Source organism: Pelobates fuscus, chromosome 1 (genome assembly GCF_036172605.1).
Source record: "Pelobates fuscus isolate aPelFus1 chromosome 1, aPelFus1.pri, whole genome shotgun sequence".
Taxonomy (NCBI): Eukaryota; Metazoa; Chordata; class Amphibia; order Anura; family Pelobatidae; genus Pelobates; species Pelobates fuscus.
In genome coordinates this window covers 162,686,987-162,708,691 of record NC_086317.1, presented here as the reverse complement: position 1 = coordinate 162,708,691, position 21,705 = coordinate 162,686,987, and the positions used below count along the sequence as shown (strand labels likewise).

At 40.0% G+C, this 21,705-nt stretch overlaps 1 protein-coding gene across 1 annotated transcript; it reads left to right on the top strand.

The window, feature by feature from the left end:
- The first annotated feature begins 373 nt into the window (after positions 1–373).
- On the top strand, positions 374–20,478 carry LOC134589803 (acidic mammalian chitinase-like). Its single transcript, XM_063444359.1, has 11 exons — positions 374–561; positions 842–871; positions 1,984–2,185; positions 2,916–2,972; positions 3,050–3,215; positions 3,809–3,933; positions 4,623–4,746; positions 7,297–7,479; positions 9,853–9,969; positions 13,568–13,700; positions 20,174–20,478. The coding sequence occupies exons 1-11, from the start codon at positions 537–539 to the stop codon at positions 20,440–20,442; spliced, it is 1,431 nt and encodes a 476-aa protein (XP_063300429.1). The 5' UTR covers positions 374–536; the 3' UTR covers positions 20,443–20,478.
- The last annotated feature ends 1,227 nt before the right edge of the window (positions 20,479–21,705 follow it).

The window sequence follows — 21,705 nt, the reverse complement described above, 5'->3', positions numbered from 1 at the left end:
TGCTTTCCTATGGGGAAAATCTGACGCTAGATGTCTGTGAGGACGTCCAGCGTCAGATAATGGACCAAAAGTTCATTTGGATTCGGGAAGCGCCCCCAGTGGCTGTCTGGTAGACAGCCACTGAGAGCAGACTTAGAGCTGCAATGTAAACATTGCCCTCATCCCACTAAGTGCAAAAGGGTCACAGCACCCAGACCACTTCAATTAGCTGAAGTGGTCTGGGTGCCTACAGTATCCCTTTAAGACTTCCCAGTTATGCAGGTCTTCGGTTGTGAAACCTAGTCTCCTTACTCGCTGTGTTACATATTTGTGTTCTGTAACACTAATCTTGTAGTTGAGTCCTGGCTAAAACAGCGGTGCCAGTTTTTCCCATTTGCCATTCTTTCCTATCTACCTACAGCTGCTCCTCTCACCTTGCCAAAATCGCTAGTTTTATCTCCATCTACCTGCTGTGCTGTTCACACACTGATTAATTAACAGTCCCCTCTATATAAAGGCATCTTTATCTTACGTTCGTTGCTGAGACAGACACAAACATGGGGAAGATGCTGCTTTGGGCGGGTGAGTACTATACTTACACTAGCTGCTGTTCTGTCTTCTCTTTCTATTTCTCCTTGTCATACTTTCCCATTATTTGCTCTGTTCTATCAGAATGTACAGCTATCATAGAAAAGTATCTGTCACATAAATTTCTATTTCAAACGTTTTTAGCTATGATTGACATGGGAAAATCAGTAGCTGTAATTGGGATGGTCTGTGCATTAGAGAGAGTTGAAGGCTGAGTTATAACTTTTATGTTTTTGTGGAAACAATATAATGGGTACTATCATTCTCTTCACAGGTTTGTTCCTGCTGCTGAATTTACAGTTGGGTAAGAAGTCGTGTTGCATGACAAATACACATGTAAGGGGAGAGACCATGCATGGGTGCAAATAGTCATGGTCTATTGTAGGGGTAGGCAACCTATGCCCTCCAGATGTTGTGAACTACATCTTCCACAATGTTTTTCCAGCATTATGACTGTAAGAGATGAGATGTGGTCCACAACATCTGGCGTGCCGAAGGTTGCCTACACCTGGTCTATTGTCTAATCCAAAAACATTAGCCTTGCTAAGATCCAGTGTCAAGCAAGGGAATATTGCAAACATCAAGATGCAAATTCATTGTCAAATTTACCATTTGTCAGACCTCTCTGAATTCATTTTTGGAGAACCCCAGCTAAATTGAAGGGGCATCCCAAGCACCATAACAACTGCAGCTTATTGTAATGAACAAGATCTAAGGAGGCTTTGAATGTCTTGGGGTCCTGAAGAGATTGCATCCATAGCCCTTTTGCAAAGTAATCTTCTACAATAAGCTGTAATGGTTGTCTTGGAACATACCTTAAAATCTTTGTGGACTCTAGCTGACTGATTCTTCCAAGTAGACCATCAAAGATGTTCAGCCTGTATATTGCATTGAACATATGCAGTCCATAATTGGGATGTTTCACAGAGTACTTTATAGACCAACCAAAATGACCTCTTAATCATGTTACAGATTATTGACGTTTGATATAGGAATTAGCAAATTTGTTTTAGATAAAAATATGGATGAACAGATTTAGAAAGTAGAATGTAGTTTAGTTGATAAAATAAATTGTGGTATGAAGTTTTAATAAAGAAAGTATAACTCTATGGTAAGATTACAGATCAATACATTGTCTTTAAATCAGTGTCTCTAATTCAATGTGTAAAATAGATACATTGATTTAATTCCCAGTGTTTTGGGGGATCAACCATAACATTATATTATCTTGTGTCTCAAAGTTTAAGTTAAGATTAAATATTGAGTTACAGAGATGGAGGATGTCTAAAGGAAGAGCCAATTAAGTAATGTGAGGTGGGTGATACAGTAAGGAAAGAATGAAGGAAATAGAGAAATGAAGAGATGTAGGAGGGAATTTATTTATTTTTTAAATATTTTGTGACTTATTTGTTTCAGGCTCTGCCTACAAGCTGGTATGTTATTTTACCAATTGGTCCCAGTATCGACCAGAACCTGTAAAGTACATGCCAGGGAACATTGACCCGCAGCTCTGCACGCACCTCATATACGCCTTCGCCACCATGAGCAACAACAAGATTGCACCCTATGAATGGAACGACGAAGTGCTGTACAGTCAGTACAACGCCTTGAAATCACAGTTAGTATACTGATCCAAACTCATCTGCTAGCTGCATCAGATTCACTCCCAACATATTTGTTGTTTAGAAAAGGTTCAGCATAGCTTTGATATGAAGCTTGTAATGTATGAGTAGCATTTAACCATAGGACAAACCAGCAATGTAGGGCATGGGTTTGTTAAAAAAGTTAAATAATGTTGATTAGCACAATTATAATTTTTCATTTATTTGTTAATCCTTTACAGATATCCTCGAAGGATAAAACATTTATAAACACATATCGTATATATTATCTTGCAATAGTTCAAGTAGGGCCGGAAATATTAACCTATAAGCAATGATACATTAGGTCAAATACCCTGCTTAAGTGTTTTTTTAAAGAATCAAATGGATTTTTAGGAAAACTGCATCATGAAAATGACACCAAAATGTTAAGAAATGGGCATAACACCCACATATACTAGGTACAGTTACACTAACCTTCTGTGCTATACTGTGCACAGCATACTGGTATTGTTGCCTTAGATGAATCCATATAATGTACCCAGTGTATTTAGATTTCTCCCTGGTTGCTAGAATGTAACATTGAAGTTTGACCTACAAAAATTGCTGGTGGTCTTTATTCCAACAATCTTAAATCACACTTCTTTTAACATAAATGGGAAAGGTAAATTATACCATAGCTCAATTTCTCATATATCTTAATATGTCAATGGCAGGTTACTGTTTTTATTTATTTTTTTCTCCCAGGAATCCGAAATTAGTTACATTGTTGGCAATTGGCGGGTGGAATTTCGGGACAGCTATGTAAGTAACACTACAAACGACAAGTAGAAGTATCTTGCTTTTAAGAATTGCTGCTTCACACTTCTTCTCTAATCTAGGTTTACAGCGATGGTGTCAACTGCTGCCAATCGCAAAACATTTATTGATTCTGTTATTGCATATCTCCGGCTATACGAGTTTGATGGCATTGACCTAGACTTTGAATACCCTGGGTCGCGAGGTAGTCCCCCAGAGGACAAACAACGATTTACCATCCTTACACAGGTAGGGAGCCGGAATTCTATAAACTTCTTTATACTTTCAAATATACGACAATTCAACTCCATTTCCTGTTCTTGAAAGTCTTGTGCTCCTGTTTTCCTTGCTATATACAATTTATATACAGTACTTGGATGTTAACATATGATGTAAGAATATGTCATTTATTTGTAGACACAGACAGGGTTATTCACTAAAATGAGAATTGTCAGATACTAGGTGAATTTTAAATTTAAGGCCATCATATTGATTTTAAATTGGAATACTTTACAGCCAATGAGTTTGTTAAAAGATGGTCATTTGATTTCCAATTGGTTGTGCACATTGCTTGTTTTGTTAGCCTCCCACCAAATTCATTACAAACACAGCAACCCTTTCTACCTTGTAATGTATGTACAACATCAAATATTCTAATGCACTCTAATGGCGTTGTCAAATATCATCTATGAAAATGTTTAATATATATTTGTTCATAGTAATGTCATGGAAGAGAGAATAAATTAGGAAGAAATCTCTCTTGATAGCTTACACAAATGCAAATTTTCCACAGTGTTTGACTATCATTATACATTTTTTTTCTAATGAATGCTATTTTCTAGGAGTTGCTTGATGCTTTCAAAGCTGAAGCAGCAGCTACAAATCGTCCACGTCTCCTAGTAACTGCAGCTGTGTCCGCAGGAAAGGGAACCATTGATGCTGGATATGAAATTGAAAAGATTGGACAGTAAGTTGGGGAAATAAATTATGGTGACAAAGAGATTAAAACACGAACAGTCTTGTACAACTATTTAATTTTCAATTCAACATGTGTCTGTTTTAAAGGGACACTGTAGGTACTTAGACCACTTCAGTTCATTTGAAGTGGTCTGGGTGCAGTGTCCTTTTTTGCACTTAGTGCTGCAATGTAAAACATTGCAGTTCCATAGAAACTGCAATGTTTACATTGCAGATCTAAGTCTGCCCTCAGTGGCTGTCTGCCAGACAGCCACTAGATGGCTTCCTGAAATGAAACTGACCTCTGCATGAGGACCTCCAACGTCCATTTTTTTCCATAAGAAAGAATTGATTCAATGCTTTTCTATGGGAAGGTCTAATGCATGCGCCATTTGCGCATTAGTGCCCGCTCGTTGCGGGACCTCGGAGTAGGTGGAGCTAGGAAAAAGGTAAGTAAAAAAAAAAAAAAGGATTTTAAACCCAGCTTTGTATTCCTGGCACTACAGTATCCCTTTAACTCCAATGCAATCCTTTAACTGCAAATAGCTTTAAACATGTCATGCTGTTGTATAACAATGTTACGCTTTTCCGAGCATACAGCAGATACAGAGGAAAATGTTGAAGTTTGATGTCTGAAGAAAAGTATGTCTTTTATTGCCTGCCATTAACAAGACTGATCAAGATGTCTTTCTTTTTTAGGACCCTGGATTTTATCAGTGTTATGACCTATGATTTCCATGGTGGGTGGGATTCCGTTACTGGCCACAACAGCCCTCTGTTTTTGGGTTCAAAGGACTATGGCGACAATAAATACTTTCACATTGTAAGAGAAAATCATTAGATACTTTACAGAGAACTAAACACATTTCTATCTATATACTTTTATTACTGTATTAGGAATTTGTGCCAGTAAAATGTTCACCATTTATAGGTATGTTGATAGCAAGCATGAGTGTATAAAATAAAAAATCATCTTGATTCTGCTGCCTGAGTTATGGGTGCCACCATTTTGAATGTTTTTTTAACTCTTTATGCTAATTGGGTTACCATGATTCATCATGTTTCTGCAGCGCCTTGCAACTAAGAGGAATCCACATTGATTAATAAGAGTTCATCCCATGAATTGATCTGGAAAGACAGAGATAAGATAGAAATCTTGACAAAAATGGACGTGTATGAACTAAATTGACTAGATTAAAGGATCACTATAGTGTCAGGAAAACAAACCCATTTTCCTGACACAATGTCATCCTTGGGGGACCCTCACCCTAAGGATCCCCCTGCCGCTGGGCTGAAGGGGTTAAAGCCCCTTCAGCCACTTACCTTATTCCAGCGCTGGGCTCCCTTAGCGCTGGTGACCTCTCCTTCCCCGCCGACGTCAGTGGATCCGGATGTGCATGCGCGGCAAGTGCCGTGCGCGCATTCAAAGTGTCCATAGGAAAGCATTTCTTAATGCTTTCCTATGGACGCTCTGCGCAATGGAGGCATAATATGCTTCCAGCGTCTCAGATGCGCCTCTAGTGGCTGTCCGGAAGACAGCCACTAAGAGGCTGGCTTAACCCCAATGTAAACATAGCAGGTTTGCATCTGAAGGGTTAAACCCTGAGGGACCTGGCACCCAGACCACTTCATTGAGCTGAAGTGGTCTGGGTGACTATAGTGTCCCTTTAAACATCAGTGTAAAAATATAACATTGTAAGAAAATAAGAAAAATAAATTTGGCAGAGTGAAATATAAGACATATCTGCATTAAAAAGACAGGCTATGTCACAGGTAAGTAGTTGGGCATATTTCCCTGGGAAATACCTAATTGGGTTTGTTTGCCTAGATACCATAAAACTGATCAAACCAGAGTTAAATACAGAAATTGTGAAATAATGTTCCATTCTACAAATGTGATATCTGATTGTTACACTGCCTGTTTTAAGAATGCACTTTTTTTTTTAACCCATTGCAAGACTGCAATCATCTGATCTACCTATACATCAGAACTCCTATGGAATTTTTCTCTAAACCGTGGCTCGTGGTGGTTTTTATATGTCTTATATGTCCAAAACCAGCAGTGTTGTAAAAGATGTCAGCCAGTTGTCAATTCTTTGTTTAGTATACAAATCCCTAAATCTTTTTTGAAAGATCCTATTAGTATGTGCAACTCGAAAAAGATAAGTCTAATAAGGCTGTGTGTAGTTTAACATTTATAAAATAAAGCATTCTTTAGTTTAGTTGATTAATAGTGCAGATGTACAAAAAAAGGGATAAAATGAACAAGAAGAAATCCCATTTTGCAGTCTTTTTTATCTACAGAAGATATTGTGAATTAGCCAAATTTAGTTTGAGGTTTTCCAATGCAGTGTTTATTTCCAGTGCAGTGTTTATTGCGTGGTTGTAGAGTAAATTGGGTATTTTACATTTCTCTTCATACAGTTTTTGGATTTCTCAACTTCAAGGGTGAATGAGAAATATTTAAACATTATTTACGATTAGGGGGTATAGGAATGGAGTGACTATCATCACTTTGTTCAAAAACCAAGGAAGCCAGCTTGTTGGTGTTATGGAGGAAGTTTGTCATGCTTCGAGAAGTGTAAATGAAACTAGGTGAGGTAAATTTATATCTAAATATTTCACATTGTATATATCTTTTATATCTGCGATAGATTACGTATTCACTGCATTAAAGGGTGAGGTATTTCAGAGTTAGGTTATTCACAATATAACACGGTGTAACTAGTGTTTTTTTTTTTTGTTTATTTTTGTTTTTTTGTGCTTAAAGTTTGTGCAAGTCAGACATCTTGCCCAACAAACAACCAAAGTTGTCTCCCCCAATGGTCATAGGGTGAAGAATAATTTTACTTCTAATTCTTGCTATGACCATTGGGGGAGAACACAGAAGCTGAGGAACTACATCTTTACATCCTACCTATGCTTATTTACTTGAGCCAGTTTTTTATGCAGGCTCATTAAAATGTGAGTAGGATGCAACTATTACATAAATATGTATATTCACAGTGTGGACATTATACAGATTGTATTGCCCTATGTGAGCTTTTTCTCTTTTAGAAATTCCTCTGGAAACAGTTAATTTAAAAGTGTATGTATATATTTTCTATAACTACACTTTCTTAAACACTGTGCACATATTTGTTGTCACAATCTATATCTATTGTAAGAGTACTATCCACCTAATTTTGTTTTGTTTCTATTCTGTAATTTTAATATATTATTATTTCTGGTCATTATATTTCATACATTTGATTTTTCAGAAGTGTTACAATTTTCTTTATTTAAATGATGACATGTACCGACTGCTGCACCTGTCATTTTATTGTTGAGTTCTCTCTTCCATAAGGCATATTTTTCTTATTTCTCCACTCAGGCGTATGCTATGAATTACTGGAAAGATAATGGCGTTCCTGCAGAAAAACTCTTGATTGGATTTCCAACGTATGGCAGAACATTAAGAATATCAAGTTCCACCTGTGAGATAGGAATGCCTGCGTCTGGAGCAGGATCTGCTGGACAATATACCCGCGAGGCAGGATTCTGGGCCTACTATGAGGTAAACATTAATGGCATTATCAGCATTTGTATACTTTGTTATTAAAATAATCAGCATAAATTGTACAAAGTGCTATGGACTAAAGTGTGTTTTAATTGACATATGGCTTTTTTATGAAACATGTTTGTAGCGGACCAGGGGTAACCCGACCGGTTACCTACGCTAATTCCTTCCTTCAGCCGCTCAGGAACCACTTATAGTAATCAACAGAGACTTATTTCCACCCAGTAACTGGACGACACACAGTTCTGGAGGTACAAAACATTTTTATTGAGCCAAACACAGCTTTTATGCATAGCCCCATGCAAAGGGGTCTTCCACTTACACAAACAGGGGTTGTATCCCAGGCTCCTCTACACCAGGGAGCCCAAGCGCGGGAACAGGGGGGTGCTGTCCCTTTCTCTACCAAGTTTGGAAAGCCAGCCACTCAGACGAGGGGTCTTCATCCCATGAGCCTCTGTGCCTGGGAGCCAAAGCACGGGAAGAGAGATCATCCCTTTGTCTCCCAGGCACAGAAAAGCCCGCCAAACTAGCCAGTGCACTAAAAGTGTCCCCACCAACCCCAGGCCGCCTCACACTGGCCCATTCTCCAGGCTATTTCCGTTCGCAGATTCCTGTGCTGAACCGGCAAGGGAAGTGTCTCTTTTCGGGTTACGAATACTCCCCCTGGTTGGCGTTCGACTATACGCAATGGCGGCCACCCAGGGGAGCACTCATCAATTACTTCCCTTGCGGTTTCACACTCATGTTGCCAATGTGAACGTTGCAGTTTCACACTTATGTTGTGGGTGCGAACGTCGCGGTTTCACACTTATGTTGCGAGTGCGAACGTTCTAATTAATTGGTGGGAGCGTTCTAATGGGGCACTGGGGTGGTCCTCGTTCGGGAGACAAACGAGTCAGTAAGCAATCCAGGAATGCTCCCCCTGACTGGCATTGACCTGTACGAAATGGGGGAGCACTCACTAATGGCCTCCCTTGCGGTTTCGCAACTACGCTAGAGGTCAGAACGTTCTACTTGAACGTTCTACTAGCATTTTAAATGGGGTATCGGGGTGGTCCTCATTCGGGAGTTGAAAGAGTTCCTTTCATGGGAGCGGGTACAATAGAAGAAGGGCAAGGAAAAAAACACACATATAAGTATAAGGCACCCGAACAAGCGGTGGTTCCGCCACAATGTTCAACATCTTATTTCAGCATACAAAGTCTCCCTTATCACCCTAACACTGCGGTGTACTGTTTTATGGGGAAATTATTCCATTGAGTAAAGCTAGAGACCTTTTGGTTTTGTGGTTTATTGTGATGTCTCCAGAACCTCAAAGTTGGCATTATTTTCCCATAATACACATTTCACCATTATGTATGTTTTATATTAGTCTTTCCTTTATTATAATAGTAAATTATATTTTTTGGCCAGGGTATGTAGAGTTTGATGTCTAATGTAATTTAGTAGCTTAAAGGAGGACTTTACTGTTAGGGCAGGACTAAAACATAATCATATTAAATCGCAAGACTAACGGTTGATTGGATTACATGTGTAATCAATGTAATATGATGTGATAAGTAATTGAGCAGTAAAACTGTGCAGCCATTAACTTTACACAAAAACCACATCACTCAGATTTTTGATGCTTAGCGTGTCCTTGAGGTACGTGTTTTCAGTAGCAGCAGACTTTTGTTATTTGGAATTATACAAACAGCCGGACTGGAGTACAGTACTTTTGGTGTAAGATTGTGAGATTCAAGGGGCACTATGCGCAAGAAGACCAATATGACCCACTTTAGTATTTTTGGTGTCAGAAGTCTCCTGTGCAATCCCATGGTAGCAATCAAATAATTTGCAAAGAGTTTATTACTTGCCAGGGTCTGTTGGGCACCCACAGCTCATACCTTTTCTCTGATATTGCTAAAGTGGAAGTTCACCTTCTGCAATATATATATCAACTTTGTCCTTTTTTTGTATTCTTTGGCTAAGTACGTCAGCAAACACTCCTAGCCAATGTATTTAATTTAAACATGAATTGAATATTCCTATTGCTAATGTGGAAGTGGAAAGTCCACTTTAGTGATATCTGTGCAGAGTGACAGACCAAATGGGTCCAGAAGACCAAGGTAGGTGTTAAGCCATTTCTAATTTTGTTAGACTTCATACCATAGGACTTTGCCAGAGGACTCCTGGAATCATATCCACCACAGTGGGCTATAATGTAGTCACACGTAATATGTAATATTTATCATCTACATCATTTTTAGTTTCTATTTTTGGTAATGCTGTAAAAAAATTGGTCATTCGTTTCTTTCTTTTGCAGTCCTATTCGCAATAAAGAGTTGTCTTGTAAGACAGTGTTACTCGTATTTCTGTTTTATTTACTAGATCTGCACCTGGCTCAAAGGAGCAACAATCAAGTGTGATGAGGAGCAGAAGGTGTTTTATGCCTGCAAAGGCAATGAGTGGGTTGGATATGATAACCAAAAGAGTTACGAGTGTAAAGTAAGTACAAATGTTGGCCGTCATTATAGCAATGCTAAAAAGATGCTGCAATCCTTACTGCCACTTTTTTTTCTCGTCTATCATTTAATTTCTCACTGTTTTGTGTGTAGGGGAAATGTGCACATAAATTTCCTTGATGCCTGTAATTTTAGAACAATATTGAAAAGTTTTAAACCTAATGGTTTGTCCGTTTACAACATAGATTACATCAATAAGAAATCTTAAATCAATCAGGTGAATAAATAGTCTCATTACTGATATTTCGAGAAGCATAGCATAGGAGTGGTATGTTTTGGTTTTAATATTCTTAAACATTAGGAGCCCTGGCTACAGCTCCACGTGATTCTCCTTGTTGAAGCAATAAATCAGATACAGCAGTATGTTTACAGAATAATAGATCTCTGCATCCTCGCCAGGTATCCAGGGAGCTTATAAAACATGCACCCTCACCAGGTATTTAACATGAACCTGAAACTTACATTTTCGATACTGCTCTTTAGTAAATTTTTATTTTGACTGTGCAGGGCAAAGTATGTAGAATCCCGAAATGCCACAACAGCACTTACAAGATTTGTCTGAGAACAATACAAAGCACAAAACGTGTAACGATGTAAACAGGCGAAGTTAGGCATTGTGACAATACCACACATTTTTATAAAGTATAACAACATAATCTCTAATCTAAATCGATCTAAATCTGGGGCACTGTTTCTTTAATGCAATAATACTCAAGTAATACCAAATAGAATTCAAATAGTATAAGGTGCTGCTATTTTTCGAATCTTCCTTTAGTGATAAGTGCAAGTAGTATATATGTATACATGGGCGTCCGCAGAAATTATTCCGGGGGGAGGGGTGGGGAAATGTAATGACATCCATGCTTTGCTCCTTTTTGACAATGTCATGAAGGGGAGGTGCACAGTAATTTTTACAGAAAGTGCAGGCATGCAAAGGGTTGAGAAACGTGATGCAAAAGATTAATAGAAGAATCAAGCTGCCATTTTCTGATTTGATACACACACTGACACACATACCGATGCACAGACACACATAAAAACATAGATGCACATGCAGATGCAAAAACACAGGTACAAACACTGACACATATGCAGATACACAGACACACAGAAGCAAACACTGACACACATCTAGATACAGACACTCACTGATACACATGCAGATTCACAGACACACATATACAAACACTGCCACAGATGCACATACACACAGATATATTCACTGACACCTACGCAGATACACAGATACAAACACTGCCACACATGTAAATATACAGACAGATACAAACACCAATGTTCAACTTGCTTTGTGCATTTTAATTCTACATGCATGACAATTTCTATCCTACAATCATTTTTGACTACTCAGGCAAAGATGCATTTTACATCCCCTACCCCAAATAAAATGCATCTACACCTGTGTGTCTCTTAAAGCCCCCCTTTTGAATTTCTTACCCAATTTTGTGTTTCTCTCGTCTGTTGAATGTCTTACCCCCTTTTGTGTATCCTACCACCTCTTTAGTGTATCTTATCCCTCATTTCCTCTTTGTGCCTTACACCCCCTTATGTGGATGTTACCTATCCTCTTTGTGTCTTGCTTTCCACCAGACCCTTTCTGTGTGTCTTACTTTTCCCAGACTCTTTGCGTTTCTCTCTCCCCCAGCCCCTTTGTGTGACATTGTCCCCATCCCCTGTTCCTCTTTGTTTCACTGTCCCCTTCTCCAGCCTCTGTCATTGCCACCTTCCCGATCCCCTCTGTGATATTGTCTCCTTCTCAGCCCCTCTGTGTGTCACTGTCCCCTTCCACAGTCCCTCTCTGTGTCATTACCACCTTCCCAGCCACTCAGTGAGTGTCACTGTCCCTGTCCCCTTCTCAGCCCTTTTGCGTCATTTTCCTTTCCTCATTTTGTGTTTCTATTTTCCCCTTCTCTAGCTCCTCCGTGTGTCTCATTCTCCCCCACATCCCTTCCATGCCTCTCATCCTTCTCCCCAGCCAATCCATATGTCTCATTCTCCCCACAGCTCCTCCATCTGACTCATTCTTCCCCCCTCCCCAGCACCTCCATGTGTCCTGTTCTACCTTCCCATGTGTCCTGTTCTGCCCCCCCAGCCCCTCCATGTGTCCTGTTCTGCCCCCAGCCCCTCCATGCGTCCTGTTCTGCCCCCCAGCCCCTCCATGTGTCCTGTTCTGCCCCCACCTTCCCAGCCCCTCAGTGTGTCACTGTCTCCTTCCCCAGCCCCTCAGTGTGTCACTGTCTCCTTCCCCAGCCCCTCAGTGTGTCACTGTCTCCTTCCCCAGCCCCTCTGTGTGTCACTGTCCCCTTCTCAGCCCCCCTGTGTGTCACTGTCCCCTTCTCAGCCCCCCTGTGTGTCACTGTCCCCTTCTCAGCCCCCCTGTGTGTCACTGTCCCCTTCTCAGCCCCCCTGTGTGTCACTGTCCCCTTCTCAGCCCCCCTGTGTCTTTTTGCCCTTCCCCAGTCCCTCAATGTGTGTCGCCGTCCCTTTCTTATCCCTTTCTGTCACATTCCCCTTCCCAGCTCCTCTATACCATTATCCCCTTCCCAAGCCCCTCTGTTTGTCTCTGCCCCCCAGAACCCACCTTGTGTCTCTTTTTCTCCCACCCAGCTCCCCCATGTGTCCTATTCTGCCCCCCATGTGTCCTGTACTGCCCCAGCCCCTTCATATGTCCTGTTCTGCCCCCAGCCCCTCCATGTGTCCCTCCATGTGTCCTATTCTTCCCCCAGCCTCCCTGATTTAGATAATCAAGATTGATAATCTCAGTCAGTCCAATGCTTTCCTATTGGGATGCATTTTGAGTCTAACGCGCGTGCGCAGCAAATTGACTGTGCTCTCTGGGGGCAGCATTTGATTAAAAACCCAGTTTCACAGAGGAAGCATTGCTAGTGGCTGTCAGGAATGTTTTACATTGCAGTGTTAAAACGAAAGGGCCAATGCACCCAGACCACTTCATTGAGATGACATGGTCGAAGTGCCTTTAGTGGTCCTTTAACATGTGACATTAAATATTATACCAATAAATTCAGTTGGTTTTAAAGGGACACTCCGCAGCAAAATACAATAAAACATTACATATATTATCAATGTTTAGATATACTTTAAATGATATACTTTAAATTCCTTTGGGGCTTATCTAACAGCTTGCAAAAGCTGTGGATCTCTTGTCTGCAGCCTTTGCAAACCCTCCCCTTCTAAGCCTTCCCAGACTTTCTGTGGCTGTCAAATCAGACTTTCCAATGCAGCTCAATAAGAAGTCTATGTAAGGCTAGCTTAAATTATAAAAGTGCCAATTTCTATTGAAACTTGCAAGTTTTGGACAACGAAAAAAAAAGGAGACACCCTTCACACAGAAAGCATTTCAGCAAGCTAAAAAGCTATAGGGGCCCAGAAAGTCTCTTTAAGGACAGCTCCAATGTCTGTCATTTATGAATGCCAATAAAGTCTGAATAATTAAGATTTAAATGTGTATTTGCTACAAGGATCCTTATATGACATCATTGACTTAGCAACCATTTGTTACTATTGAGTGCAAGGTTGTATATAATATTTGCTTCTATCTCCAGGTAAAGTTCTTAAAGGACGGTGGATTTGGGGGAGCCATGGTGTGGGCCATTGACCTGGATGATTTCCTGGGAACATTTTGCAATGAAGGAAAATATCCATTGATCAGCCACCTGAAATCCTTGCTAGAAGGTAGTAGCATTTGAGGAATGGTATATTATATCACATCCATTACAGACCTCTCTTCTAACAGCACAATAATCTAAATGTATTGTTATGTTTTGTTATGTTTTCACCTGTTCTGCTGGAGATGACTTTGCCTGATCCATTCACATGGATTGCACCTCAGTGAATTAGTAGAATCAAGCTACACTATATTACACAGGAGAAATTACTTGTTTATTTAGTTTAGTTTTTTAAAGCGTACAAGACAATGGGGGGAGGAGGGGAGTTTATGCATATGTGTGTCTTTTGGAGACATAGTATAGCAGCCTCTGAGGCATGCATATCTCTGATATCCAGCCGGCGTTTGTGGGGGCTATTTAACCCTTTTACATTTAGGGAGTAAGTTTGTAGCGAGTTAGTCATGGTCATGGTTTACACTTGGCAGATTAGCAGGGAGACTCAGAATTAGACGTGCATTTAGATTTGTAGTTAGAGCGATCCTGCTGCTAAACCATATAGGGTTCATGCATATGAGCATTCGAAGAGAAAGCGCTTTCCTGGTATGCAAGTATGCAATGCAAAGGTAACAGGTAGGTATAATGTGAGAAAGGTAGTGGTGATTAAGTACAAAGCAAATGTGCAAGTCATACACATCAAATTGAACAGATCCTGAAAGTATAAACAAAACCAAAACTAAAGTATTTACAGAAATTTACTCTGATAGTGAGATAAAAGGATGGCCATAGTAGAAGCCGATGCAAAGTTCCTCGACTTCTTACCATTGACTATAGGAGGAGCATTAGTGCCCCGACAGTAAACCCGAAATGAATATTTAGAACATTAGAGATAGTTACAAAAACGTATTACGTCTTGTGTATGAAGTAGATCCAGAGAGGAAACAGTGTGGAAAACTTTGTTGTTGATACACAATTTTCAAGCTATAGGACTACCACGATACTAGATATCCATTGGAGGGGAATCATGTCAAACTGTAGTATTTATGAGCACTTTAGTTGTGCAAGGGATCTTTTTTAAAAAACATTTTATGATCTTTTTTTTAACTTATAATATATAGTGCTCTTGGTAATGAATGGCATGGCGTCTCCAGGATTCATACTTAGGAGGGGCACATGAGGGGCCAGGGACAAAAGTAGGGGGACAATTATAAAATGTGTATATATGCGTGTGAGTGTGTGTGTGTGTGTGTATATATATATATATATATATATATATATACATACATACATACATACATACATACATACATACATACATACACACACACAGATAGTGAGAAAAGGTAAGGGCTGCGCCAATTTCTATAACAAAATATAATGAGCAGTGAAAATCACCACATAAAATAAGTAAAAATCACAACACATAAAATAAGTAAAAAATCCAAATATCAGTAAAAAAAAAGTCCAATAAAAAGGATCTTACTCAGACCAAATATAGAATAAGGTGCTTAAACAAGAGTAATATTCTCAGTGTCTTTTTCTGGATGAATCCACTCATATGAAACACAAAAAACAGATAGAACCAATAGTGCAATATGAACGGTCCAATATGTATATAGATGAAATTAACGGGAATAAACTCACATTTAGTAGAGCTATAGGTAGCTCTAGAGTGAAGGGCTTACAGCAGTATAATCCCCACTTATGGGATATCATGTGGGTTTCTTCCATCTGGGGTATGGTCAGCACTCAGGAAAGAGGGTAAAAAGAGACAACTAATAATAGGTACATGACATCACTCCGGCCCTGGCATCACTACAGAGAAACTGCAGGAAGATTGAAAGGAGACACACTGGATGACAGGGAAGATCCACTCAGCTCTCCCAAAGGTAGGGAGGCTGGGTTGATTTAAATAAAAATAGCAATTTGTGAGAAAGTGTGTGTGTATGTGTATGTGTAGGTGTCTCAGTCAGAGAGTGTGTGCCTGTCACTGTATGTCTGTCAGAATGTGTGTATGTTTGTCAGTGTGTGTCTCAGTCAGAGATTGGGGGGGAGCGATCTTCCATGCAGGGGCAGAGCTTGTGTGCCGGGGTGGCGGAACGTAGAGTGGGCCCTGGTGCAAAAACTGTTTTAGGCCCCTAAAGACACATAGGTAGATAAAGGATCAGCGCTGTATGTTCTAATGTGAGCTGAGGATGAATGGAAAGCTGCAACCTATAAGTATGAGGTTGCCTCTAATGTCCTCAAAGGAGAAATGGCAAAACAAAAATAATAATAGGTCACGCTACAATGGATATAAAGAGAAATAAATAAATATACTGTGCTCACATACACTGAAAACTTAAACAAAACGAGTATAAATAATAGTCCCAATACTTGGTAGACTTCATATGGGTTCCAATAGGTATGTGAAAGCTTTGATGGATAATATATCCAACTAGATCTTCTAATGTTGGAGAAATCTTGACTCGGTGATGAATATGGAAATAAGCAGACAGAGACAATCCAATAGTGCAGACTGTATACTGATAAGTAGAAATTAGATATAAAATAGGGAGGTAATTCACTCACCTATTCAAGAGCATGAACTAGCTCAAGTATAATTGGCATTCAGTGGCGTCTGTCCCCCACTGGTAGGATATGGGTGATGATAATTCCTCGGTATGGAAAAGAGATAAGAGCCAAATATAGTGCTCACTGCTTGTATGATAAGATAAATTTAAAATAAAGAAATAAAAGTACTCACATTTGGATGAGCAGGATATACTGCTCAGTATAATCACGTAGGTGGTACTATCCCCACCTAGGATTCTTGGGTAGGTGTAGACTCCAAGATAATATATGACCAGGTAAAAAGAAAATTATAAAATATGAAATAAAAGGTATATGGCAAGTATATAGTTTTTTACTATATACTTGCCATATACCTTTTATTTCATATTTTATGCCCGTCGGGTGACCCTAACTGCACGGGCCACTTGATGGGCCCGGTGTAACCGCAGCACCAGCACTCCCTGTACTTCCACCGCTCATGGGAAAAGGGTGGAACACAGTTCCACAGTGATAGCACTGCTGCAGCTTGTGTAGGGAGACGTAGTGCTCCCGACTTCAATTAGGGGGCACACTGCATGATGTAGGGGGGGCCATGGCCCCCTTTAGCGACGCCACTGCATGGGTGTGGGTTTATAATTTCCTCCTATAAATGTTGGCATCCAAAGTAACATGGAGTATGCTATCCCAATCATAATATATTGTATATGTGTGTTCAGTAAGCGAGCACACAGGGTTTATTGGTGTTGGCAGTTTATGCAGACATTATAACTAGCGTGGCATGTTCATCCGACCCACAACCTGTATTTGGTATGCGAACAATGTTGATAGCTACGTGTTCTTGGGAATTTGGCGGAACACCCCTGTGGTTGTGAGTTGTGCGTTGTACGCATGGTTGTGCGAATTGATTTGCGTTGGGATTTGCTCATGACAGTGGATGGGCGCATAGAATCCTGCTATCAAAACCCATTTAACACATTTAGCAGCAAGTATAGACAGAGGTTTAACATCTACATTTTTAAACGAGTATGGTAACTTTCAGTTAGTGTGGTGTGTATCTCCAATCCACATTGAGTGTTTCGGTAGGCGAACAGTGTGGATAGCTGTGTGTACTGGGGACTTTGGAGAAATCCCTGTGGCTATGGGAAGTGCGATGTGCGTATGGTTTATGCTAATTGAGTCAGGTTGAAACTAGTGAGCACTTGAGCTTCTGCTATATAAGCATATTTAACCCATTAAACTGAAAGAATACTAAAATGAATATATACAGTTTCGACATGTATGGTAAGATTCAAAATAAAGGATATAGGTTGCATGAAATTCTCACGTAATGTTATAAATCACATCCCCAGGCTATGGTGAGATCTGGAGTGTTAGGGCTTTTTATTTGACGATTTCACCATCTGACATTCTCCCTGAATTTTCTTTGGCAAAGAATTGATTGGGCGAGGGGGTTATCCTGAATTCCATAAACCCCATTCGTTAAGTCTCTTGATTCCTTCTTCTGGTTCATTGATTAACGATGTCTTCCCTTGTCTCAAGATTAGTAGCTTGGTAGGATATCCCCATTTATATAAGATGTTATGATTCTGGAGAGTCTTAATACCGTTGATAAATTAATGCTGTCTCGCCATCGTGGCATCTGAGAGGTCGACAAACAAGTTGATATGTTGATAGGGAGCTGGGAGAAATTTTGGTTTCCTAGCCGCAGTAAGCACTGCATCTTTGTGTATAAAATAGTGGAAACGTACTATTATGTCTTTCAGCGTATCTGCTGTAAATCTTGCTGGTCGAGGAAGCCTGTTCAGGCAGTTGAAGCCCCATTCGGAGTCAGGTAGCTCTGGTACCTGTGACTTACATATTGCCAGAATATATGCGGGAAGGGCGTCGTGGGAGATATCATCAGCTATACCCCTATACCTGACATTCTGCCGCCGGGATCTGTCCTGAAAATCCATGTTCGAGCATTCAGACTCCTGATCAGAAAAGCCATCCAAAATGGGAGACATTGCGGCCTGCTCGTCGCCATCTTGAAATTCTTTGTAGCAGTCTTTTTTTCTTTTGGCGGACCAAGTCAGTCAACTGGGAGAGTGGTTTATTCACCAAAATCTGAATTGTAAAAAATTAAACTATGGATGGCAAACAGCTGATTCTGAAAATAAATCCCAATTCAATGTGGGTATAATGCCATAATTCTTACTTGTTTGTTTGTGCATCAGCTGACACTCTAATATATAAACTAGCATATCTAAAGCGGAATGAGAACTTCAACTTTTGTTGTAAGGAGTAGACCGGAAAAACTGCAGAGGCCTGAAGGACCGAGGTAAGTATCATACAATTCACAAATAGTTTGACTCCTTTCCTGAGTACCGGGGACTCCTGTCACCTAAAATACTACAATGAAAATGGAAATCTGGTTGCTCCTAATGAACAATATATTCACTATAATTACACAATAGGTATGATAAGGTACAGTCTAGGCTAGAGAACAGTGCAATAGTAAAAATAATAATTTATTTCTTCAGGAGAGAAAATTGAGCTTCTAACAAAAGACAGGAAGGATCTTATAGTGCAGTATGCCTTAACAAATGGAGCAAACACAATACACAGATGCGTAATTGCCAACTCACACAGAATGGAGCTTTAAACCAGCTTGTGTGTATACACTTTGTAGTGGTGTAATCTCCATTTATGAATTAATAGACATCTTGGTGTGACTTTCGGCAGCAAAGTGGACACCACACAACGTAAAATGAGGCAATATAGTACTCTCTCTGTAGATGGATAGGTAAGTTATATCTAAAACTTACTTACAATTTTTAGAGCAGCCAAACCGCTCTGTGTTTTGCGTGGGTCGTATAATCCTCAACTTGGATTCTTTGTCCAAACGTCTGTGATGCAGAAAATAAGTCCAGGATGCCAGATTAGAAATAAAAGTATAAAATAAAAAATTATAAAATAATGAAGTCATAAAATATATGGCAACATCAGAAGGAAAAAAATCAAATAATACCTTATTGCTAAGAAAAAGAAATAAAAGCCTAATCAAAGATTACAATCCACAGCGTGTTTCTCCTTTTAGAAGGGTTATGTAGAGTGAAAACAACCAATTGAAAATTACAAATCTTGGTAAAAAATGTGTCATTATCCTGTGATCGCGTTCATGTGGCTATGTGGAAACTATTCAAACGGATGTGGAATGGACAGCTAAATGAAGGTTGGAGGTGATTTAAAAAGCATAAATCAGCAGGATAAAACAAATTACATGACGTGACAAAATGGCGTGTCAAGTGTTGTAAATGGGACGTGAAAGGGTCTATGGGAAATACTGAGGGGAAGTGGGGTCACTAAACAATACAATCACTAAAACAGTTTCTTTGAATTTAAACTTCCAAACAATTTATAACTCAATACACTTATTGGTACAGCTTCATAAAAAGGTAAGCAATTCCAGCCTTAGATGTAATTTATTAGATGTTTTAATAGCGTGTGCTGATCCTATAGAAAAGACTTAAAGAGGAACAGTACAACCTAACTGCTAATAAAAGCTAGCTATTGTTTGTTTTTTCATTTGTTTTTTTCAATTCTGTTTTTTATTTTAATGTACATGCTAGCAAAGTATGTAAATTAGTTAACTCTTGCAGTGCAGAAATGCAGAGGGCACATCTGCATATACAGCATTTCTTTATTTGATATTTGAGACATTGAACTCAAAACAGTGATGTGTGGCAGAGCTAAGTAGACTTTTTACTAACCTCTGCTGCATTGCTCACCCCAGGAAACACATGAGTAGCATTAACAGGGGTGAAGGAACAACATACTGACCGTACTGACCGTGCAGGGAACTGCTCTTGAGAGACAGAGACAACAGACCTCTCTTTATGTGTGGATACATTTGTAAAGATCACAGACTCTGCAGCCTTTGCAAACGTGTGTGTTCGTTCGTTAGTTCTGCGCTTATATTCCCTTGTATAATCTGATGTATTTTCTTCATAGGTTCAGTCAACTGCCCTGAAAAACTATGCACATCTGGAGATGATGGAGATGATGGAGGTGATGGAGATGTGACCACACCGCCAACAGTGACCACCCCATCAAACACTGAAGTTGATCCCAACTTCTGTGCTACTAAAAATGATGGGTTTTATGTAAATCCTGTAAACCCCAACAGGTTTTATCAGTGTGCTTCTGGCCAGACCTATGCCTCCCAATGTTCAGCTGGAACAGTATTCGATGAGAGTTGTAAATGTTGCAATTGGCCCTGAGTACTCTTTTCAATAAACCTATACACCAATATGCAACCTAATGTGTCTGCACGTCTGTGATGTGTTTGGGGCTATAACCCTTAAGGGGAGAAGCATGGCTGCTAAGTGGATGGATGGAAGCATGTGTCTGTGTGTGAGAAGGTAGGACAGTAAATTGGGAAAATGCAGGGAATATAGATACTTCATATGCAGTTTGACCCAAAGCCTGAATTGAAACCGTCTGCGCTTGCTGAGATTTGTAGTAAATAAACATCTGGATTTCATCATCGCTGCTTTAAAAAACATGTACCAAAACTACTTAACACTACATGAAGTGTATTTATCACAGAATATAATTTCTCATAATTTTCAATAGGAACGAAAGATCAAAGATGCTTGCTCAGGTGGTATTCTCAGACCATTTGACTGAGTTTCACTCTGCTGTTTTATAGAAGCACCTCTAGTGGCAGTCATATTGATAACCATAAAAGGCAGGTTTACCCTACAATGTAAACATTGCCATTCCTGCAGTGTTATGAAGAGGACATTTAGATTAAGTGGTCTGGGTGCTGGCGTACACGCAGAGGAGCTCTAAGACACACTATGTGACACTTAGACTTTGGTGTCCATGTATACCGATACTTTAAAGAAACACTATAGGGTCAGGAACACAAACGTATTCCTGACCCTATAGTGTTAAAACCCCTGGACCTCCCTTGTCCCCCTAAATATAGTAAAATCTTACTTCTGTTCAAGTGTACATCTGCTGGCTCTGCTCCTGATCTGCCTGCTTGGCTGACCTCATCAGAAGTGGTGAACTGAGCCAATCACAATGCTTTTACATAGGATTGGCTGAGACTGTCAAGAAGGCAGATCAGGGTCAGAGCCAGAACAAGTCAAACATAGCTCTGGCCAATCAGCATTTCCTCACAGAGATATATTGAGTCAATGCATCAATATGAGGAAAGTTCAGTGTCTCTATTCAGAGGGTGGAGATGCTGAATGGCAGTGCTGCACATTTTGTAGCACTGCCCAAGGAAACACCTCTAGCAGACATCTGAGGAGTGGCCAGTGGAGTTATCCCTAGACTGTAATGTAAACACTGCATTTTCTCTGAAAGTAGCAGCCTGTGGCTCACTGTTAAAAAACAAACAAATAAAAACGTAGCCCCCCTCCTAAGACCGCACCTGTACCGCGCGAGTGGGAGCATTTAAACTGAAGGGGGGACCTATTGTCGGTGGGTGGGGGCCCTAAATATCTTCAAAGGGGGGGACGGACCTATTG

Excerpts from the sequence above, each read along its gene's own strand:
- LOC134589803 (XM_063444359.1), top strand. The coding sequence starts at position 537 with ATGGGGAAGATGCTGCTTTGGGCGG. Across the intron at positions 562-841 it reads GAAGATGCTGCTTTGGGCGG|GTTTGTTCCTGCTGCTGAAT; the intron begins GTGAGTACTATA and ends TTCTCTTCACAG. Across the intron at positions 4,747-7,296 it reads ACAATAAATACTTTCACATT|GCGTATGCTATGAATTACTG; the intron begins GTAAGAGAAAAT and ends TTCTCCACTCAG.